This window comes from Halichoerus grypus, chromosome 5, assembly GCF_964656455.1.
Source record: "Halichoerus grypus chromosome 5, mHalGry1.hap1.1, whole genome shotgun sequence".
Lineage (NCBI taxonomy): Eukaryota > Metazoa > Chordata > Mammalia > Carnivora > Phocidae > Halichoerus > Halichoerus grypus.
Genome location: NC_135716.1, coordinates 168,298,972 through 168,322,349, shown reverse-complemented (window position 1 = coordinate 168,322,349; position 23,378 = coordinate 168,298,972). Strand labels below are relative to the sequence as shown.

General features: G+C 55.9%; 1 protein-coding gene and 1 long non-coding RNA gene across 3 annotated transcripts; one reads left to right on the top strand and one right to left on the bottom strand.

The window, feature by feature from the left end:
• Positions 1-106: 106 nt before the first annotated feature.
• On the bottom strand, positions 107-9,159 carry LOC144381965 (uncharacterized). Of its 2 annotated transcripts, XR_013448331.1 has the most exons (4): positions 9,056-9,159; positions 8,107-8,203; positions 3,092-4,417; positions 107-329 (listed from the first exon to the last, which is right to left on the bottom strand). It is a non-coding gene; the product is annotated as an uncharacterized LOC144381965 (long non-coding RNA). The 2 variants fall into 2 exon arrangements; XR_013448330.1 differs by lacking the exon at positions 107-329 and having other exon boundaries at positions 686-4,417.
• EXTL1 (exostosin like glycosyltransferase 1) lies at positions 8,324-23,378 on the top strand. Its single transcript, XM_036114553.2, has 11 exons — positions 8,324-10,015; positions 15,436-15,526; positions 15,798-15,905; positions 16,973-17,092; positions 17,686-17,818; positions 18,018-18,124; positions 18,899-18,988; positions 19,831-19,917; positions 20,325-20,485; positions 21,726-21,897; positions 22,053-23,378. Exons 1-11 carry the CDS (start codon positions 9,243-9,245, stop codon positions 22,221-22,223), a joined length of 2,013 nt encoding a protein of 670 aa, XP_035970446.2. The 5' UTR covers positions 8,324-9,242; the 3' UTR covers positions 22,224-23,378.

Below are 23,378 nucleotides of genomic sequence, written 5' to 3'. Positions count from 1 at the left end.
AGGGGTGGGAGACAAGGTCCTCGGGGGGTCGGCAGCGGTGAGATCACACAGGGCCTTCTAGGCCGCGGAAGGAAGCCTAAGCCTGGATTTTACTCTGTGTGATGCAAACCACTGGGGGGAGTTTGTTTTAAAAAAGGTTTTATTATTGAGGTATGGCAAGGCCAACAGATCAGGAGACAACTACGATTGAAAAGACAGTTTGTGAAACTCACAGATCCCGAGAGAAGGAGCCATGACATGCTCCAGGGGGTCACATGGGGAAGCACCAGGTCCGTCAGGAGGCAGAGGGAGCAAGCGGAAAGCCTGGGCAAGAGCCTTTATTGTGGTTTCTGTGGGAGGAATGGATAAGGTAGGGGAAGGTGGTTTAGGATTGGCTAGTATGAATAATGTCCGCAGGCTCTGAGCCAGAGGGGCAGTCCCCAGTTGTCTAGCACCTGGCCCTGGGGTGAATAGTGCGGGGGGAGAGTGGCCCTGTGTCCGAGAGCCCTCCAGGAGGTGTCTGGGGGTATGGGCTCTGGATTGATTGGCTTGCATTTGAAAGGTGAGCTCAAGAATGTCTTGTTTAGGGGCGCCTGGGTGGCTCAGTCGTTAAGCGTTTGCCTTCGACTCAGGTCATGATCCCAGGGTCCTGGCATCGAGCCCCGCATCGAGCCCCACATCGAGCCCCACATCGAGCCCCGCATCGAGCCCCGCATCGAGCCCCACATCGAGCCCCGTGTGTCTCGCTCCCTGCTCAGCAGGAAGCCTGCTTCTCCCTCTCTCTCTTCCACTCCCCCTGCTTGTGTTCCCTCTCTCGCTGTCTCTCTCTCTGTCAAATAAAATCTTTAAAAAAGAAAAAAAGAAAAAAGAGTGTCTTGTTTATTATCTCCAGGAACAGCTAGCCTTGGGAGGGGCAGTCCCTCGGGGGTCAGCAAGCCCCCCCCCCCGCCATGTCATAGCATCAAAATACAGAAAATTAAAAGATATGGTTAATACAGAGTTACAGCCAAGGAGGGATGGAGTTTACACTTTAACAAGATCCTCTGGCTTCTGTGAGGAAATAGTATTTTAGTGAGACGAGAGCAAAGCAGACGCCAGAGGTCAACGCAACGCTCCAGACACAAAATGATGGCGGCCTGGACTTGGGTGGGGGCAGGGGGTGGGAGTCAGGCTAGCGGCAGGGTGTGTTTGGAGGTGGGGCCAACAGGACCTGAGGGACCTGATGAGGATGCTGTTGGGATTACAAGAGGCAACTTGCCAGGGGGCCGTCCTGTCCTCATTTCTGGGATTCCCGCCTGTGTTTCCTCCTCCAGTCACGGACCGTACTGTCTCACTCTTCTGATGTTAATGGCACAGTAAAGACGTTCTAGAAAATGATACTTCCAGAGTAGAGATTGAAATAAAGTGTCCGGCATGCCCGGGTGGCTCAGTCAGTTAAGCATCTGCCTTCGGCTCAGGTCATGATCCCAGAGTCCTGGGATCGAGCCCCGCATCGGGCTCCCTGCTCAGGGCCACTCTCCCCCTGCTCTCTCTCTCTTTCACTCTTTCTCTCTCTCTCAAATAAATAAATAAATCAAATCTCAAAAAAAGAAAAAAAAGAAATAAAATGTCCGACATGGTGCTTGGCACGTAGTAGGTACTCAACAGACAGTTTTTTCTTCCATAAGGGAAAGTACAAAGTCCTGCAGGTCTGATGTCGGAGAGATCATGGTTTGGTCCTGGCTCTACCACCACTAGCTGGGTGACCCTACACAAGTGATTTCATCTCTCTGCATCCCCCTTCCCTAATCTGGAAGCAGAGATGCAAGCACCTAGCTCTTCCAGTGGTGGCAGGGATTAAATGAGGCGAGGTCTGTAAGGGGCCCAGCCCTTGCATGGGCTCCCATCAATTGCAGCCATAATTATAATGTCTTAAGGAATGTCGGTTGAGCCAGGCTTTGGAGGTGGAGCCAAGACTCCCAGAGAAATAGGACTGAGCCCCCTTTATCTCCTCCTTGAAGCCTACCTCCTGCCCCAGCTCCCACTGCTCTGCTGGGCATCTCCTCAAAGAGCCAACAGAAAGCTGTGTTTACTCTGCCAAGTGGCATCCCTAGGGAGGGAGGAGAGGGAAATAAATCTTCTTGCCTTGGCTTTGAAAAGCAGACTGTTAATTACCTGGGGTTCCAAGCAGCCTGACTGCTATGTAAACACTTGCCTAGCCGGCCTGTCGACTAACTCCTTGGCACCCAGGGCTGAGGTCGAGGAGTCTGGGTGTGGGGTGATCGGGGAGGGTCGAGGAACTTGAAGAGGTTGGGCACGACTTTGGAGCCTTCAGAGAGGGACTGATTCAAGTGAAACATATAGGAGGAGGGAACAGAATGACTCTGACTGTGGTTTGAAATTTCCTTTATTTGGCCTGTCCGGTCCTGCTATCCTCCAGCTTCCACCCTAAGACCCCTGTCCCAGGAATACAGGCCCCAAAGGAGTGGCCAGGGCTGAAAGCTCAGGCTGCAGTTTCAGGCAGGGATGGTGTCCTGTTTGTGAGAGGCTGGCCCAGCGAAGCTTGCTCACCTCAACCCCTTCTGGCTTTCTCCAGCTAAGAGACACCCACCCTATAAGAAGCAGAGGCCCACCTCCCAGGGGTGGGGGACCCAGGCCCTGGGCTGTGTCTAGGTGTGGCTGGTTAGAAGGTAGCCTTGGCTGACAGTAATTACTCACACGTGCACATGCCAGTCCGGTTGGCCAAACCCTTTCCCCTGCATTGTCTCCTTCATCCAGCTCCATAATAAACCTCTGAAGCAGGAATTAGGCCCCTGAGATGCAGTGGCTCAAATCTAGGCTCTGTTACTCACTGGCTGTGTAGCCCTGAGGCAGTCACATCACCTCTCAGGACCTTGCTAAGCTCACCTGTTCAATGGGGACAACAGATGCCCGTGGCGGCAATTTTACTCTGAGGCTTAAATGAAATCATGGATCCAAAGAGCGCCATCATGCCTGGCACTGGGGAGCAAATGTACCGGCCCCTCCTTTAAATTCCCTTGAACTCCTCTCTTGAATTTTACAGAAGAGGAAAATGAGGTTCACTGAGCTATCAAATTATAATCATCCAAGTGTTTAGAAAAAATGATCGTACCATAGCGAGCACGTGTCAAAGTTGTATTTCACTCATTCATAAGGAAACTGTCGGATGACAGAGCTGGTTCAGGGGACTCATTGAGGATGGTCCATGAAGCACAGAGAATGCTGGAACAAGATTGCTAGTCAGATTCCAACCTGGCAAATACCCTACAGGGCATGACTTACAACCTTTGGGATGATCTCTACTGGTCAGAAATCATTTGTATTGCTGCTATTAGATAAAAATCATTTGTATCTTACCTGTTTTCTACAACTTAGTGTCTTTTTTAAAAGATTTTATTTATTTGACAGAGAGAGAGAGCACAAGCAGGGGGAGCAGCAGGCAGAGGGAGAGAAGCAGGCTCCCCGCCGAGCAGGGAACCTGGTGCAGGGCTGGATCCCAGGACCCTGGGACCATGACCTGAGCTGAAGGCAGATGCTGAGCCAACTGAGCCACCCAGGCACCCCTACAACTTAGTCTTATTTCTCATACTTATAAAATGTCTGGGCCCCCAGTACGTAGGGGGTCACATGACCCTTGGGGGCTTCTTGGATGATGCCCCAGGAGAATGATGAAAGTATATACAGTCTCCTCATTGCTTCACTTCCAAGTTTTGCACATTTTTCCTGACAAAGTCAAGTGTTCATAGGATGGGAAAGGGAAGGATTGGGCTTCCAAACTGTCAGAATCGCTTCTCAGTAAGCATTCCAGATCTTTTTCCTCTAAAAAGCTAGTCTTGCTACTACGTTAGGATGATGGAGAGAAAGTGAAGGTCCAGGAAAGGGGTGTGACTGGTCCAAGGTCACACAGCTCTACCTGGGGGAGTGGCAGAGGCCAGACCTGTTCCCTGACTCTCATCCCCTGGGCCCCTGGGCTGCTTCCTGGGCCTGCCCCAGCTCTGGGTTCCAGGTGTGAGTTCTCCGCTATAGGCAGGAATCGCTCTGCATCCTGGTGGGGCCTCAGGGGGAGACTCAACTTTAGCTGGAGCTGGATTGCTATCATAGAGTCCTGTGGGGATTCGCCGTGCTTTGGGGTTATCAGTGCTCAGGCAAGTGAGAGCTGAGACCCCAGAGCCTCCCATGGCCTCCAGCCCCCCACACGTGTGAATTCTGCAGCGAGACGCCCAGAAAGCTCAGAGCTGGAGGAAACAACAGCGGCGGATGAGAAGCAGCAGATGGGTTGCCATGGTGATCATCTCCTGGAGCTCCAAGTATCTTTCTTTCCAAACAGAGATGGAGATACAGTAGGAAGAACATGGGCACAGGGGAGAAAGTCCAAGGCCTAGCCCTGATCTACCCCATCTGGACAGCGTGGTGCAGGCCGGCTCACCTCTCCTGGGGTCTGAGGGGGACAGAGGATGCATTTGTTAGGTGCCGGCTTCGTGTCAGGCATGGTGTACTGAAGGTTGTCCATTCATGATCTCATTGAACCCTCTTCCCAGGAAGCCTTGGAAGAATGTGCTATTCTTGGCATTTTATAGAGAGGGAAACAGCAGCACAGACAGGTGAAGTAACTTGCACAGGAACACACAGCTTGTTAAGAGCACCTGAGCTAACGATCCAGGCCCCTTTCTCTTGGAAGACCAGATGCATTCTTTCTAGAAATTTCAGGCCCATTCCAGAGAAGGAAAGACAGGAGGGAGGCAGAACCAGGGTGCAAAGAGGGAATACTCCGGATCAAACACAGTGGTGTTAATCCCCATTTTCCGCCTGGGCACTTGGCCAACACGATACCTGGCACCTCAGGCAGGGAGCACCCCCTTGCTCGGGCAGCCCCCCCGCAGCGTGACACACCGTAGCCCCGAAGCAAACACTGCAGTGCTCCAGCTCCGGGATGCCATCCGGAGCACCCCCTGGTCTCCAATCCACTCAAGGTCGGCTTCGACCCTGCCCTGTGGGAAACAAGAGTGCTGCCTTCTAAGGGGGGGAAATCGGAGGGGGAGAAGAACCATGAGAGACGATGGACTCTGAAAAACAAACTGAGGGTTCTAGAAGGGAGGGGGGTGGGAGGATGGGTTAGCCTGGTGATGGGTGTTGAGGAGGGCACATTCTGCATGGAGCACTGGGTGTTATGCACAAACAATGAATCATGGAACACTATATCTAAAACTAATGATGTAATGTATGGGGATTAACATAACAATAAAAAAATTAAAAAAAAAAAAAAAGAGTGCTGCCTTCTCCCAGAAGCCTCCCTTCACTGAACCAGAGCCTGAGCCTTCTCCTCCTCCTCCTCCCTGCTGTCCTTTCCTTCCTGCCCTGTCTCACCCCCCTGTCCCCAAACTGTGGGCTATCGGGCCATTGATCAGAGCCCAGGCATAGGACAGGAACTCCGGGCGGCTTTGATGAGCCCTAAGAGCTCGACAGAGGCCCCCAGAGCTTTTGGCAGAGCCCGGCGATGTATTTTTAGAATGAACCCAGCTCAGTCCTGCCTGCCAGGATGCCCTGCCTTCTCTTCCTCCATCCAAGCCGCTGGGCAACCATGTGAATCGCAGGCCAGACAAGCCCAGGGCCCAGCTAGTCTGAGGGCCTCCCCTGCAGGGGCAAAGGTAGGAGTTGGCTTGTGCGTGTACACAAGTGTGGACAGAGGCAGGAGCCAGCCAGGGTACCCAGAGCTGGGGGAGCAGGAGTCCCCTACCAAGCCCCTGGCCCACTGGCCTTGGCCTCCTAGCCCTCCCAGCTTTGTCCACCGGTCCATTCATTCACTCATTCAACAAGTATTTGTTGGCCATTTATTACCCTAGTGCTGGGATGAGAAGGGTGAATGAGACAAAATTCCTAGCCTCAGAGCTGGACCCCTGACCTTCTCCCCTACCTCAGCTCCCCACTCAGTCTTGGCGTGGTTCGCCTGGGCCCACATGGCTCCCCGCTTCTGTCTCTGCCCGTGGCAACTTCTTCCTTGGAGTCCGAGCGGTGCCTCAAAAACAAGTCAGATCATGTCTCTCACGTTGCACGTCCACGCCACCCACCCCCAGAACCTGTGCTTCTCCCCGCCCTGCTGGAGTGACCTGACCTTGCACTGCCCCCCCCACTCCCTCACCTCCAACGTCACCTTCTCAGGGCGCCCCTCCCCACTCGTCCCATCTAACACTGCAGCTCCCCCCACCCTTCTCCACAGCCTTTCTTGCCAAATAACACGAGATTTTTTATTTGTTTTGCTCATTGCTGCTCTCTCCTCCCTCAACATGAACTCCATAAGGGCAAGGTTTTGTCTGCTTTGTTCCCCGCCCTGAGAGCCCACCTGGCCCACACAGTACAGGCTCATGAAGGAGAGTTGTGGAATGAGGGAATGAATGACTTGTGGGGGCGACAGTCATAAAAAAAAGCAGTCCCTGCCTCTACTCCTGCCATTTCCTGTCTGCTCCCACCTAGGCAGCCACACTGGTTCTTCTAAAAAACGTACTATGTCCTTCAAGCGTTAGGGCAGGTGTCCCTCGGTGCACTCCCATGCTCCCCGCCCCCCTCGTCCTGTGATTGCCTGGATCCTGATGTTCCTCAGAGACGGTGCCTTCTGCAAGAATGGGGGTATACCTGTCTCACTCAGGAGACAGGATGGTGTGATGGCTGAAGGAATGGACTGCCTAGGTCCAAATCCTGGCTAATCCTGTGGGAATTCAGGCAACTTACTTAAGCTGTCTGGGCCTCTCTTTTCCCGTCTATAAGATGGGGATAATAACATACCTTCCTCAGAGCCCCCCAGGAGAGGATTCAATGAGCTAATACACGTGCACTTGGAGTTGCGTGTGGAACATAGTAAGTGTAATAGGAACGTTAGCTCTTATTGTTCTTCAGTGTCATATCTCCAGGGCCTGGCACAAAACCTGGCCCATATTTAGGACTTAATAAGTACTTGTTGGATGAATGAATGAATGAATGAGTACAGGGATAGAAGGATGAAGAAGTGGCATAAGAACCTAGAGGAGGGCCCCAACCAGCCCAAGGAGAGTCAGGGAGGCTTCCTGTAGGAGGGGAGCTGATTCCTGTCGGATGAGGTGGAGTTAGCTGAGCAGGATGAATGGCAGGAGCAGGAAACAGCAAGTGCAAAGGCCTCTCTCCCCTTGGGAAAGCCTGATGTGTGCAGGGAAAGTCAGTCCATCACTTAGTGATGGACGCTGTAGGCAAAGAGGCCAGGTTTCCCCTGTGCTGGCCATTTTGAGGACATTGGGTGAATGAACTGTACTCTTCCCTAGGACATGCTGCCCATGCGATAGCAAAACATTCCCACGTAGGACAAAACATTCTCCCTGGTCAGATCAGTGGCCCTCTGAGATCAGGGGCAGGCAAGCAAGGAAAGGAGGTGGCCACTTGTTGAGGGACCCCCTGGGATAGGCCTGGATTTAATCTGAAAACCACCTCACGGTGAAGATCTTTACCTCCATCTTGAGATGAGGGGACAGAGGCCCCACATCATCCAGCTGTTCAGAGGTGGAGGCAGAGTTCGCTCTAGGCCGGCCCATTCCACATGGCCTCCCTCATCAGACTGGGGCTCCTGGCAGCCAGGGGCTGTGTCTCCCCCTTCACCTCAGCAACTCTTTAGTGGGTGACATCACCCATTCCTGACCCCCCTCTCAGAGCACAGACTAAGGAACTGAGCAGGGGAACCCCTCAATGGCCGTGGACTAATGGATAGCCAAGTTCAACGTCGGGCAGAACTTAGCATATGGACTGGAGGATGAGCATCAAGATCTTCCCTCCAGAGCTCCAGGCAAGGGCAGACCTACCTGGACACCTGAGTGAGAGGTGCCAGAAGTGGGCCTGAAAAGGCTGCAGCTGGAGGTGGGACTAATCCTGGGAATAGTTGAGAGCATCTTACCCAGTACCACCCACTCCATCCCACCCCCCCCTGCCCCTCCCCTCACTTCACACCTCACTTTTCTCATCTGTTGACTGATAGACTCCCCACACTCGGACCCCCCTGCTGGGGTGACCAGTGGGAAGCTCTAAGGAGGAAGGTCAGGAGTTCAGGGTTCAAGTCCCTGCCCTGCCACATGTTAGGAAGATACCACCCTCTCTGAGCTTCACTTCTCTCACCTGTGAAAAATGGCAGTGCTAAACCTCTGCCTTGGAGCGTTGATGTGTGGGTTCAGAAGCTGTGATAGCGCGAGGCATCTGTGAGGAGTGGGTCCTGCTGGTGAGGATTATTGACCATCGAGGAAACTGGTTTGGAACGGGTTAAGAGGAGACCCTGCCTCCCAGGCAGGAACGAATCAGGGCTGGCAGGGGAGGAGCCAGGCTGGGAAAGAGATCCAGTCGGGCCAGATGCTGCCCTAGAGGGAACGGGGGAGAAGACCGAGGCGCCCGGCAGGGCTGGGGGGCCATGGGACAGGAGCGTGGGGCAGGGTCCCCGGTGTCGGCACCGGGATAGCTGCAAGTCAGAGGGTGCAGGACCAGCTGAGAGGGGTGGGGGGGAGGGGCCGAGCTGCCTGAGTGGGGGACAGCGGCGGGGTGGGAGAGGACTAGGACCCAGAGCACTCCCAGCCCCCCAGGCAGGGGGCACCGGCTGCACCCAGGCCTTGACCCCAGCCGACCCTGAGAGCCCACATGGACCGCCGAGTCTAATTTTAGCTCCAGCCGCAGGGCCCACAGCCTGGGAGTGCCCGCCAGTGGGCACAGGGGCAGCCAGGGCTACTCAGGGGCTGCTCAGGCAAGGGGAGGATTGGGGAGGCCAGCCCCCCTTCTGTCCAGCCACACACCCTGGCCAAGCCACCTCCTGTGAGAGCCCTGACGGGTCCCCCATGGCCTGGCAGACTGCCTGCCTCCCTGCTGAGGCCAAGGTCAGGGGGTGCAGCCAGGAGGGCAGAAGGACGTGGCCTTGCAGTGTGGTCAGGGGATTGCATCAGCCTGAGCAGTGCCCAGGGGCAGGGGGCCCTGCTGGCGGGGTCGGGGAGGGGGAGAGTGTCAAAGCCTGGCTTGGTTGTCCAAAAGCCAAGGAAGTAGATTCCTGACTTCAAGAAGGCAAGGCCACGAAGCCGGGTCCTACCTGGCCTCCTGGTGCCTGGCTGGTGACTTGCGGTTTGACCTCACACAGGCAGCCTGTTCTCAATGGGCCTCAGTCTTCCCATCCGTACGATGAAGGCGCTGAACTAGAAGGCAGATCCCAGCTCCAGCGACTCGCCCTCAAGCCCCTGCTCCTCCTGCTTCCCCCAGCCCTGGCTGCGGGTGGCCACATGCAGTCGTGGAGAAGAAAGTCCCTCTGGCTGGCACTGTCGGCCTCTTGGCTCCTCGTCCTTCTGAGAGTCTTCCCCCTACTCCGCCTGGTAGTGCCTGCCAGACCTTGGGTAGGGGCCCCCCAAGGCTGGCCCCGCTGGCTGGATGCAGAGCTCCTGCAGAGTTTCTCCCAGCCTGGGGAGCTCCCAGAAGATGACCCTCAACGTCCTCAAGCCCCCCGTGGTGGCAGCTGCGACTGGGGAGCTTGCTTTGATGTCTCCAAGTGCAGGGGTGGTGGTCTCAAGGTGTTCGTGTACCCGGTGGCTGGCCCGATCTCTGACACTCACCGTGGGATCCTGGCTTCCATTGAGAGCTCTCGATCCCGCTCCGTCAGCCCTGATGAGGCCTGCATCCTCCTCCTCCTCAGCCTGGAAGCCCCCGCTGGAGAGTGCAGCCCAGTGCCCCAGCAATGGAATGGGGGAAGGAACCATCTGGTCCTCAGTCTCCACTCAGCCTTCTGCCCCCAGACCTTTCAACTGGGACAGGCGATGGTGGCCAAGGCCAGCCCCACGGTGGACACCTTCCGGCCTGGCTTTGACGTGGCCCTCCCGCTTCTCCCTGAAGCCCACCCATTGCGAGGTGGGGCCCCTGGCCGGCTGGGACAGCACAGCCCCCACCCTGGGGTGCCCCTGCTAGCCCTGGCGGAGGAGAGGGGCGGGTGGCGCACAGCAGTCCCTGACTCCTCTGCCTGCCCCTGGGATGGGCGCTGTGAGCAGGACCGTGGACCCGAGCAGTAAGTGGACCTTTACCCCCGGGGGGTGGGGGGGGCGGCTGAGTGGGAGGGATCTGCAATGGGAGTGAGCCCAGAGGCCAGGGTGGAGGGCAGGATTGAGATGGGACGAGAGAACCAGAGGCCTGGCAAACTCTGGCCTCAGTTGCAGCAAGAGGGAATCAGATTAGACAGAGAGAGACCCCACCAAGATGGTTCTTTGTCACACGGGGTGTCCAAAGGAGGTTTTGGAGTTCTCCCTCGGGGATCTGTAAAAACAAAAATATGACTCACTCCTGCTTACTCTTTTTCTCTTATTCCAATTCCTCCTTTCCTAATATTTTAACGTACACATCTATTGTGCTCACTCTGTGCTAAATTATAAATAATGGTGATAATAAAATAATATTAATTGCTATCATTTGTTTGTGTCCCAGACACTAAGCTCAGAGAGGTTTAGTAACTGGTCTGAGGCCATCCAGACAGAAGGGGCACAGCCAGTGTTGAAATGCAGAGCTGCCTGTTTCCAGAGCCTTCAGCATTAGAGTTCTGAGTTTCAACCAAGAGTGTATGATCAACCCATCAGATACCTCAGGGCCATGGAGATTAAGAACTGGTCACAGATGGAAGCTGCCCCGGTGTCTAATTTGAGGGATTAATCTCTTAAGGAAACAGCAAATATGAATGAGGTCAGACCTACAGAAGAACTTCCCACCCCCACAACTGCCTGGAGACATATAGGGGGGTGTGGTGGCCTATGGGACATGGAGAGTTGTGCAGAAACCCCTCTCTGTGGGCTAGTTGCAGTGACAGGCCTCAGGTGATAAGGCAGTTAACCCCAAAGTACCCTAACCCCTCTGCACCCCCAGGAGGCCCGTGTGTCTGAAGGCTGGTTGGGCAGGCAGGAACTCAAATCCTTTTGAAGGTTGTCCAGGGCCCAGGCAGCAGAGGGTTCCTTCTCCATCTCTGGGGCAGACCTGAGTTGGAACCTGTCACTCTTGGAGTCCTTCCCTTGCTCCCTCCCTCAGGTATCTCCCTGTTCTCTGCTAGAACAACATGGGCTATTCTCAGCAACACCTGCCCCCTAGGAATGCTTCACGTGGCCAAGCTCCCTTTTTGCCTCTGCTTCTCAGGGGCTTCTCTCAGCCAGAGGGCTCTCCTGGGAATGCACTCCCTCAAGGCACAGGGCCTCCAGGGAGCCCCACAGCCAGAGGTAGGAACGCAATTGCCTCATCAGCCCCCAGGCCCTTCTGCCCGGACCCATCCCTAGCAGGCGTCCTCAGCAGTGATGGGTATCCCCCCACCCCAGGCCCCTGAAGCTCAGAGCTCAGACAGAGCTTACCTTCAGTGAACAACTTTCTCTTGTTCACCATGGCCCCGCCTGACCTTTCTGATTAGGCTCTTAGCCGTTCTTGCTTATAGGAAGTTCTTCTTTCGGCTGACTTGAGTTACTGCACTGGTGAATCTGAAAGCTATTTCAGTCTGAACTTCTTTGAGAGACTGGAAATTAGGGAGTTGCATACCATAGGTGAACTGTTGACGCACCAAATATTTACCGATTGATCCCAAATCGGCCAGAACTCGTCAAGGCTTTCTTATCTGCGTGGGCCGCCCTGTGGCTGAGTTTATTTCCAAGGTGTGATGCCTGGCAGCCTCTGACTACCCTCTGCAGTTTCACAAGGTCTGTCTTTGGCCTCAGCCCCCCTGCAGGGGACAGGCCTTGTGATCTCTGGAGTAGCGTAAGCCTCAGTTTCCCCGAGGTGTCAGGCAGCTGCCTGAAGCAGCCGGACAGTATAGGGACAGAGGGAGAGAGGGAGGCCACCAGCCCCAGGGCTGCCCCTGGAAGGTGGCCTGAATAAGCAAGTACTGGCCAGAGAAAGAGGCAATTCACAGTCCCTGCCACCATCCCACAGCCACTGTCCCACATTCCCTGGGTTGGCGAGGGTGGGAGAGGGGGAGGGGAGGAAGCGAACACGTCCGGGAGAGCTTGCTCCGGGCCACTTTGCACAAGTCACGTGCCTTCAAGTACCCTGCAAGGGAGGCATTGTTATTCCCATTTCAGGGAACAGAAAACTGAGGCTCAAAGCGGTGGAGGGAGCCAGCCAAGGCCCTTCGGTGAGGAGCTCCTTGATTCACCCTGGCCTCCCTCGAGTTTGTGATGGGGCGCCTGCGGAGTTGGGCTTAAACCCGGCACTTCTGGCTCCAGAGCCATTTTTCCATCTTGGGTGAACAGTCTCCTGTTGCTTTGGAATAAGCCTCCACCCATTTAAATTGTTATTTATTTATTCTTATGAATAGGGAATTCATTCACAGGGTACAAAATTCCAAAGGCACAAAAGGGTAGACAGTAAAACTCCCTCCCACCCGTGTCTCTGGCCACCCGGTTTTCCTTCCTGGAGCCAAACACCGTTTCTAGTTTCTCTCACGGCTTTTCTGAGGTATTCTGTGTGTGCACAAACAACGCGTATGTATGCTCTCCCTCACTTAGGTTTTTGTTTTTGTTTTTGTTTTTTAACATAAATTCAATGCATGTTTTAAAGTCTCCTTTGCATCTAGGAGGCGCAGTGCCTAGGACCCATGGTACTTTCAGGGACCCAGGAAAACGTTTTCATTCCTTTGAAAATCAGAAGGAAAAACCGTACTTTTAAGTAGAAGAAAATGTTTTAATATATATGTTTTTAAAGATTTTATTTGAGAGAGAGAGAGCATGAGCCGGGGGTGGGGTGGGGCGAGGGAGAAGGAGAAGCAGGCTCCTCGCTGAGCAGGGAGCCCGACAGGGAGCCCAACACCCCAGGACCCTGACACCCCAGGACCCTGAGATCATGACCTGAGCCGAAGGCAGATGCTTAACTGACTGAGCCACCCAGGTGCCCCTAATATATAATACTACTATTTTTATTTATTTTTAAGTAATCTTAAAATATGTACAACCCCGTGATCAAGAGTTGCACGCTCCACCAACTGAGCCAGCCAGGCACCCCAGTGTTTTTGTTTTTATACCAATGCAATCATCAAATGTAATTTATATATATAATATTATGGCAGAGAGACCCCAAAGGCCAAAGTACCTAGGGCACACGGAAGTCACATGTGGCCCTGCCTATAGCCAGGCTGCAAGAGAGCCCAGTGGAACCACATTGACTCCATCCTTGGGCACTGAGGCCCTGAGTCTGTGGCAAACACCTTTTATGGTCACAGAACCCTAAGACTTCATTGGCAGTTACCATGATGTCCCCTCCATAACACACACAGACACACAGACACAAAGGCAGGTGCTCATCCAGCTCTGCTTATTTACCTCTACTGATGGGGATCTCACCATCTCCCAAGGCCACCCCCTGGCTCCTGTCAGCCAGATTCATTACTAGAATTGGTGCCAAAACTGACCTTTCAGACATTTGGCCCCCTGGTCCTGGGTCCCTGCTTTATCACACGCCGGGCATCCGTTCACTGACCAGCTATTACGTGCCCAGTCTCGGCCAGGTGCTCCGCTAGGCCGTGGGGATGCTAAGATGAGGAAGGCAGGGCCCCGGCCCTCAAGTTGCTCGGTCTTGTGGGAGAGGCAGGCAGACCCCTGGTTAGGACGCACACTGTTAAGCAGAGAGATGCTGTGCAAGCTGTCTTGCTCGCTGGCTCCTCCACTTCAGAGCCGTGGGGCCTCTCTAGGCCTCCGTTCCCTCATCTGGAAAGCAGGGGACTAGCAGCACAGACCTCCGGTCTCTGAGGGAGTGCTGTGACAGGGAGGTGAGTTACCGCAGGTAAAGCACTTAGAGCAGTGCTCAGTAAAGCTCGGCGTGGTCATCACTACTGTGTGCACGCACAGGCTGTGGGAGCAGAGAGGAGCGAGCCTTCTCTGGAAAGATCAAGGAGGGCTTCCCAGAGAAGGTGAGGTTTGAGCTTAGACTTTAAGATCGAGTAGGAGGAGGGGCGTCTGGGTGGCTCAGTCGGTTAAGCGTCTCCCTTCAGCCCGGGTCATGATCCCAGGGTCCTGGGATCGAGCCCCACGTCGGGCAAGGAGCCTGCTTCTCCCTCTCCCTCTGCTGCTCCCCCTGCTTGTGTTCTCTCTCCCACTCTCTCTCTCAGATAAAAAATAAAATCTTAAAGCAAAAAAATGTATAAAAAAAAAAAAAAGATCAAGTAGGAGGAATTCTTTGGGCTCTAAGGCAGAGATGGGGTGCTCCAGGCTGAGGGAGGGAACGGTGGAGGTTAGTGAGGACTGAGGAGTACAGTTTATTCAGAAAGCTCTTTGTCTCTGGGTTCTCGGAAGCCTGGAACTTAGGGCTTCTCAGTCCCTTAGGGCTTTGTTGGGGAGGGGAGGAGGGTTGTAGCTGGCTGGTGCTGCGGCACCAATGAGTTAGAGAATGTTCTGTTGTTTAACGTGTGGCTTCTTCCAGGAGAAGCCTGGTGGCCACCTGAGCAGGAGAGACAGAGGCGGGAGGCAGAGCCCCTGGGAGACCCCTAAGCCGCAGCTCCAGGGTAGTTCAAATAACCCAGGGGCAGGAGTTAGCCTATTTGGTTCTAGTTCCAGCTCTGCCTTAACCCTTTCTGAGACCCTAAGCTAGTCCTTGGGTCTCTCTGAGACTCAGTCTCCCCATCTGTTCAATGGTTCAGACTCAGGCCAGACAGGCTGTAGCTGAGGAGGGTCCTGGGACCTCTGAGCTCTATTCATCAGTCCCACTCTGAGCAGGCCTGTGAAGCCAGGAGTCCTGCCCCCTCCACGCCCTCCCTGCACCTCCCAGCAGCTAGGTCATGGGCACCGCTTCCCTGGGTGGGCAGTCCCAGGGAGGCGGCTCCGAGGAGGCTGCGACTCAAGCCCCTCCCCCCACAAACAAACACAGCCCGAGTGTGGCCCTGGGGTTGGGAGGAACAGAGGAGGCCTGTCCTCTGGGCGAGGGGGCCTCTGGGCAGCAGCTTCCTGTGCGGTTCCAGGCTGGGGGCCCAGCCCACCTCCTGACAGAGGAGCCTTTCATGGGCCTGGGCTCTTGGGATGGGGGGAAGGCAGGGCATGGAGGCCACTCAGGTGAGGGCTGCCCGAGAACCTGCGTGTGGCAGAGTAGTGGGGGTGTGTCTTGGTTTCAGACCAGGCCTTGGAAACCGCTGGTCCCGCCACCTCCCATTTTGCAAATGAGGAAACTGAGGTCCAGAGAAGGGGGGAGATGCCTGAGCCCACCAAGGGCAGAGGCAGAACTAGAACCCAGGCCTCCTGCCTCCCAGCCCACCATGGGTGAGGGGCAGGTGTGAAGCTTGTTTGTGTCAGTGTTCCGTGTGTGGTTGTACGTGTGCGTGAGTGTTCGTTAACATATGAAGCACAGATGATGGATTTACACATTGTGAATTTGGGAGTATTGGTGTGGGGAGTTGGGGGGACGTCAAGGGAGCCAGGTGGGGCGAGGGGCGGCTATCTCAGACCTCATATGTGTGGGACCCCTCCTGTACTTCCTTAGGACCCACCCTGGGGCAACACTACCCAATGCCACCTTCTGCCTCATCCCGGGCCACCGTCCTGATGCCTTGCACTTCCTCCAAGCCCTGCAGGTACAACCCCAACCTAGGCATCCCCTGGCCCTGTCCCCCCACACTCCTGAGCTGGCGGGCTCTCTGGGCCCAGGCCGATGGGAAGGGACAGTGAGCTGCCCGCACCCACGCTCACCACACCCTCTGTAGAACAACCCACTGCCCAAAAAACCACCTTTCTCTCCTCTTTCCCCCTTGCCCCCAACGGAAGCAGCTGCTAATTTGGAACTGGGGGAGGGGAAGTGTGTGTAGGATAAGACTGGGCTCCCCAGTGCCTCCCCTTTCCCTCCAGGCTGGCTGCATCCCTGTGCTTCTCAGCCCTCGGTGGGAGCTGCCCTTCTCCGAGGTCATCGACTGGACCAAGGCGGCCATCGTAGCTGACGAGAGGCTCCCATTTCAGGTAGCTCAGGGTGCTGCCCACAGGGTGGGACTGGACCCAGGACATGGGAGGAGCCCGGGATCTCAGCCCCCAGGCTGATCTCAGTCCTCATTCCTATTCCCCATACGTGTATATTCATGATTTTGCTCCAAGCCCCAAGCCTCTGGGGCTCCCATAGGATCATAGAGAGGCAGAGACTCCTGAGGGTTCTGAGAGCAAGTCCTGAGCCTTTTCCAGCCTCAGTTTCCCCATCTCTACAATGGGATAAGTTAGACCGGATGATCTCCATGGGCCCAGCCCATGACTCGACCAATTTAAGGGAAAGCCACAAAAAATCCAAAATCTGAGTGCCTCCATGGAGGCTGGGGTAGGCAAGCAAAATGCAGTGACTTTTCCAGCTGATGAAACTGATTTTGCCTGACTATGAAAACCCTGCATAAGCCTTGAATCCCCTGAGAAGTGAGAATGGTATGGTAGTTAATAATAATAGCTACCAGCCACTGAGCCTCTACCATATGCTAAGCACTTAATGTATATTATCTAATGTATTTATTTATTTTTAAGATCTTTTTATTTATTTGAGAGAGAGAGAGAGAGTGTGGCACAAGCAGGGGGAGGGGGAGGGGCAGAGGCAGAGGGAGACGCAGACTCCCAGCTGAGCAGGGAGCCTGAGGCAGGACTCGATCCCAGGACCTCAGGATCATGACCTTGAGCCAAAGGCAAACCACTTAACAGACTGAGCCCCCCACGTGCCGCTGTATTAATCTAATTTCATCCCCACAGCCACCCTATGAGGCAGGTACTATTATTATCCCCATTTTACAGATGAGGACACAGACTCAGAGAGGTTGAGTAGTTTGTCCATAGTCACACAGTTACTAAGTGGCATTTAGGCCCAACTCTGTGTGATCCTTGAACTCTTGATTGTTACCTGGGACTTGGCCAAAGGTGGCTGCTCTAACCCACTTGGAAAACCGTGCGGAGAAGGCTTCTGGTTCCCAGACCGCCAACCTGGGCGGTCCCACCTCAGAGTCGGTCAGAGCCTGACAAGGCGCCATGCCTTCTCCTTTCCTCCCTCTGTGCCTCAGGTCCTTGCCGCCCTCCAGGAGATGCCCCCCACGCGGGTCCTTGCCCTGCGTCAGCAGACCCAGTTTCTATGGGATGCCTACTTCTCCTCAGTGGAGAAGGTCATCCATACCACTCTGGAGGTGAGGGGGACTTCCATGATGGGGGCCGTGGGGCTTGGCTCCGGCCTCATCCCTGTTCCCTCTCCACACCCCTCTCTCTGGACACCTCTTCTACCCTGCTGTTTGGACTTCCCCCTTGAAGAGGCTTCTGGGATGAATCTGAGACTTGGCTCTGAGCTCTTGGACAAGTTCCTTCTCCAGTCTTGGCCTCAGTTTCCCCATCTGTAGAGGGACAGCTCTGGCCAATAGATCTCAAAGCAAGTGCCAAGATGTCAGCCCGGGTGATGGGCAGCGGCTGCCTGGGGTGCTGTGTTAAAGGGGATTCTGGGCCCGGAAAGAATGTTGCGACTTGTTGGCAACGTCTGCCATGAGTGAGGAAGGAAAGGGAGGCAGCAAACTCACCATCATCAGCCCTCTCTGGACACCATCACTGAGTGCCCCCTACTCTGGACTTCTGCACCTGAACCCTTTGGACAGTGATGCAGCTGCTGCCCTCCCAGGAGCCTGAAGGGGGGCTGCGGGGGGGTGGGTGCTAGGCCAGGTCCGCACTTCCCCAGACCCTGCCCCCGACCACACCGTCCACTCCCTCAGCACAGCCCTCTCTCATTTCACAGATTATTCAGGACCGGATCTTTGGAGCATCTGCTCACCCCTCGCTACTGTGGAACAGCCCCCCAGGCGCCCTCCTGGCCCTGCCCACTTTTTCCACAAGCCCCTTGGACTTCCCCTTCTACCACCTACAACGGGGTATGCCCTGGGGATGGGGCAACTTGAAGTCCCCTCACCAGCTCTTCCCAAGTCTGTCCCGGCCTCAACCATAGAGCTCTGCCAAGCCCTTCCCTGATTCTCCCACATCTCTCCTGGCTCCTGGAGGGCCCGGCTCAGGTCACTCTTCAGGAGGTTCTGTCTCCTCCCACCCTAACAGCCTGTGTCTCATTCCCCTCAGGCTCTCGGCCTGTGGGCAGGTTCAGCGCCCTGATCTGGGTGGGGGCCCCAGGCCAGCCCCCCCTGAAGCTCATCCAGGCGGTGGCAGCCTCCCAGCACTGTGCCCAGGTCTGTTCCCCTTGCCAGCTGGGGTCCTGGGATCCAGGGTGGGGGCAAGGGAAAGGGCAGGGCTCTTGAAGACGTCTAGACCCCAAGCGTAACCACACATTCCAGGGGGGAGGCACGGGAGGGGTTTCCAAGTGCCACCAGTGCCCTCCTCTTTAAGTCCCAACATTCTTGTTCCTTTCCTCCCCAACCCTTCCCTCCCTCATGGAAACTGATGAAATCATGTAAAAAGCAGGTACCCCTTGGGGGGGCTGGAGAGGTAAACAGACGTGCGTTCACGCGTGTGCTCACCCATCCGTCATTTTCTCAGTGCGAGGCCGTGGGCTTGATGCTGATGGAGAGAAAAAGCAGGAAAGGATTCAGCCCCGGAATCCCATTCAGTTAGCATTTCCTGGCACACGCTGTCAAATCTCACTTCCAGAGAAGCCACGTAGACTCTTGAGAGAACTCACAGGGGAGGGAAGCTCAGCCGGGGACAGACAGAGCAGCTCCACAGATGGGACATCTGAGCAGAAGGAGCAGAAGAGAATGAAAGCCTTTGAGAGAAGATGGGCATGGGGCGAGGGGCCAGGGCCCAGGCGAGGGGCTACCACCACTGACTCCCTCCAGTTCTAATGGTATAGGTAGCTTCCTTCGCGACACCGGAATTCCCGCCTTCCTGAAGCCCAGAGGCAAAAACAGGGCAGCGAGGAAAGGACCCTGGCTCCAACTAAACTCTCCCAAACTCACAAATACAGTTGCTCTCCCAGACTTCAGGAACACCCCTTTTCCTCCTAGATCTTGGTTCTCTGGAGCAGTGAGAAGCCACCCCCACCCAGGTGGCCCAAGACGACAGTGCCCTTGACAGTCCTGGAGGGGCAGAGGAAGGTGAGGAGTGGGGGAGGGGCTCACGGGAGGGAGGGCTCCAGCCCCTGCATGCAGGGAACCCAGGAGGGCACACACAGGGTGCTTTGCTTGAGCCTGAGCCTGAGCCAGATCTGGATTTCCAGTCAGGCCTGAAGCTGGTCAGGAAGTCCCTCCTCCCCCGTCACTCAAGGATCTCCCCGGGGAGGGGGGGGGACTGCTTGCGCCGTGTGGGTGTGGCAGAGCTTCCTGGAGTGGATGGTGGGCTGTCTGACGTGGGTCTCAGCTGCGGGCCCCACAGGGATGATCCTCTTCCATCCCTGGCCCTTGTGGATTGTGCTTCCAGAGAACTGGGGTTTTGTGTGATGAGGGAAGGCAGAGGGCGTATGTGGGCTGCCTTGGATGAGCCAGAGGAAAAACGTGGGATCTTGAGGAAATGAGAACAGATTGCAGCACATGGAGCCGGAGGAGGGTGGCTTCTGAGAAGCCGGGATGGTGGGAGCCACCTGCGTGCTGTGTGGCTCTGGGCAAGTCCCTTCATCTCTCTGGAGCTGTTTCTTTCAAAGGATGTCTGACAGCCCCTCCCAGGGTTGAGGTGAGCGTGTAATGTGACAAGAGGAATCCAGAGGCATCGAAACTAGAAGGACCCCTAGATACCCTCTGCCCGTTTTACCAAAGGGGAAATGGAAGTGCGGAGAGTCACAGTGAGCTCCGGGTCCCAGTTCCAGGCAGCCTGGCTGGTGTCATCGGCCTGCCTTCTACACCCGTGCGCAGGGGCTCCCGCTTCGAGGCTACTTAGTCACTGTGGGAGCCTGGGTTCCCACAGTTCCCACGGCTGAGTTGGCCTCACCTCCCTCCCACTACAGGTCAGTGACCGCTTCTTCCCGCACAGAGCCATCAGCACTGATGCCGTCCTCAGCCTCGACGCCCAGAGCAGTCTTACCACAAGTGAGGTGAGGACGGGGCCCAAGAGGAGCCCGGGGTGGGTGGGTGGGGGCAGAGCCAGAGGGGCCGGGGGCAGCCCCTCAGATTCCCAGAGCAGAGAGGAGCAGAGGACCAGCGCAGAGGTGCAGCCCCTGCTTTCGAAACCACCCCTGCGAGCCAATCAGCCTCCTCCTTAGCAATCTGGTAGAACCTTCCAGCAGACTCCTGAAAACAGTTTTCAGCTCCCAGCTGAAAAAGCATTGTTTCTAGCTCCCAGGTGGGACCCTACCCCCACCCCAGCACTCCTGGAAACTTTCACGCGCCCATCTCCTCTCCCCGGAGTCCCCGTGGCCAGGCAAGCCTTGCCTCCGTATCTCTGGATGTCCCCAGCTGGTCGGGACGTCCCTCCTCATACCTCACTTAAATATCTCTCCAGGTGGACTTCGCTTTTGTGGTGTGGCAGAACTTCCCTGAGCGGATGGTGGGCTTCCTGACATGGAGCCACTTCTGGGACGAGGCCCGGGGTGGCTGGGGTTACACTGCCGAGAGGGCCAACGAGTTCTCCATGGTTCTCACATCAGCTGCCTTGTACCACAGGTACAGAGGGCCGGCCTGGCACTGGGAGCAGAGGGTCAGAGACTCCTCCTTTGAACCATGAGCAGGGTGGTGTGGGAGCGAACACAGCAGTCAACCTAGAACCCCCAGAGATCCAGGTTCCAGGCCCGGATCTGCCACATCCCAGTTGTGTGATGGGCAAGTCTTTTCTTGTGAGGCTCAGTTTCCTTATCTGGAGAACGTTTTCACCTCCCAGGGCTGACATGATAATCAGATGAGAAAGCCACACAGACGGTCAACAAATGGTAGCTAGTGTTATTTTAAATAGAGTTAGGTAGAGGGTAGGGATTTGGATTTGGTGATGGTGGAGACAAGAGAATGGCCCTAAAGCTTTATAAATGTGTGTGTGATGGGCTGGGGACTGTCCCAGGCCTTTCAGAAGTTGATGGAAGCACTCGTCTTTGGGGTAGGGACCGAATTTTGGAAGGCCCCTTTAGAGGGGTTCCTTAGACATACTTAAACCAAATATGTGTAACGTGGAACCTCTAGTAGGTTTACCCAGGAGCTCTGCAGGGGATTCTCAGCAGAGTGAAGAATGCCCCTAAGGTCTGCAGGGTGCACCTAGGTTGTTCTATAGGAGGGCTGCGTGAAACAAGGCTCACCTGGAGCATCATTGTCTGGTTAATCCACAGCCTTCCTGAAGCCGGTCTTTGGGGCTGCCATGTTTTGTTTTGTTTTGTTTTGTTTTTTAAAGATTTTATTTATTTATTTGACAGAGAGAGCGAGAGAGCACAAGCAGGGGGAGGAGTAGAAGGAGAGGGAGAAGCAGGCTTCCCGCTGAGCAAGGAGCCCGATGCGGGGCTCGATCCCAGGACCCTGGGATCATGCACTGAGCCGAAGGCAGACGCTTAACCATCTGAGCCACCCAGGCGCCCCTGGGGCTGCCATGTTTAATGGCCTTGGAGCCAGCTGATCCCCCACCTCATTCTGGCTGAGGTCAGACCTCAGAGCCCAGGGGTGGGGCCCCCAGGGAGCTGTAAGGGAGGGGGCAGGGAGGACACCGTTTGTTGCAGATGACCCACAGAGCACCGAACAGTAGAGAGAGGTTTGTATGTCTGGTGTGAGCTCTCTGAGGTGGCCTGGGCTGAGAGGGGGAGCAGGGGTTTCTAAAGAGGTGTGGGGATTGAAGTCAAAGGGAGAGTGAGGTCAGGAGGGAGGAGAATGGGGCCTGGCAGGGAGGGGTGGTGGGTGAATTGGGCTGCTGTCATCCCACCTTGCCCAGGTATTACCACACCCTCTTCACCCACGCCCTGCCCAAGGCTCTGAGAGCCCTGGCGGATGAAGCACCCACCTGTGTGGACATCCTCATGAACTTCCTAGTAGCAGCAGTCACCAAGCTGCCCCCTCTCAAGGTGCCCTACGGGAAGCAGCATCTGGAGGCCAGACCTCCACTGGTGAGGATCCAGGGAGGCAGGTCGGCACTGGGAGGGCGCTGCTGGGGAAGGGATTCCCTCTGTCTAACCCCAATCCTGTTTTGTTGCAGGGTTCGGGGGCATGGGGGTGGGTTCAGAAGGACAGAGCCCTCCAACGCGTTTCTCCTCCCCCTTAGGCGCCTGGGGGCCCCGAGTCGCAGCTGCCAGCCCAGAACTGCATCAGTCGGATGGCGGCGGAGTTTGGCTACATGCCCCTGGTCTCCTCTCGCCTCCGTCTGGACCCAGTACTCTTCAAGGACCCCGTGTCCGTGCTGCGCAAGAAGTATCGCAGCCTGGAGAAGCCCTAGGAAGGACCAACAGAGCCCCAGCCCTGCTCCCAGGGGGCACTGCACCTGCGGGGGAGGAGGGGGGGGGGTCATCCCCCTCCCTTGGGACATCTGGAGAGCCAATCAAGGCTGACAGCCAACATGTCAGATCCCTATTAGCCAACCAGCCCAACGCCCCGGAACTGCGGGGCCTCGCCCCACCCTCCAGTCCCATGGCTAGTGGCGGGTCACAGGTGCCGGGCACTTGCTCTGCGACTGTGCCCTCACCCATCGCTGATCCTTTGCCTGGAATGCCTTTCTCGGCTTCTCTGCGGGAGCTGAGTTCCACCTGTCTTTCAGATCTCCGCCTCCTCCACGGACTTGCCTGACCCCCATCCCTGACCCAGGTCCTCTGCGCTTTCACAGCTGGGTGTTTCCCACACTGTTCATGCTGCTTTGCGAGGTACAGGGTCAGGCCCCAGGACCAGCCAGGAAGCCCTGGGAGGGCAGGGCCATGTCCTCTTCTCTCTGGCCTGGCAGGTGCTTCACAAGTATTTGACAGAAGACATCAACTGCGTGCCTGGCCCTGTGCGGTAGTCGGGATTGTGGACAGTGTGCCAAGTGAGACAAAACTCCGTCCCCCACCTCCGGTTCCTAGTCCGGCGGTAAGGCAGCTACCCGCAGACGCCTGGGTTGCCAGGCGCGATCTTCGCACAAAGAGGGGTTGAGAAGCCAGTTTCGGGGCTTCCTGCCCGATCTGGCAGAGGAGGGGCCGGGGGAGAAAGAGGATGAGAACGCTGGGGGTCCGTGCCGGCCCAGCTCAGCGCTCTGCATTACCAGCCACGACCACTAGAGGTCAGCGCCGCACTGCGCTCCCTCTTCCCGGAAAGGGAATGGCGTTCTAAGCGACCCCTTCGGTCAACGGGTGACCGGGCAAGGGGATGTGGAGTGCTGGTGGGCTGCAGCCCGAGGTCTAAAAACTGGGGGGAAGAATTTGAAAGAACAGCCCCACTCCTTTGGCCCACATACTCAGGACTAAGAAGCCATTTCTAGATGGGCTGGGTGGGAGATGGGGCTGTCGGGAGCACCCTGGCCATGGCAGTGGAGTGGGGGAAGGGCTGCTGGGTTCTCCAGGGTTCATCCACCTGTAACTGGAATTATCACTTCCGAAATAAAGTGCGTGTCCTTGCCCCCTCA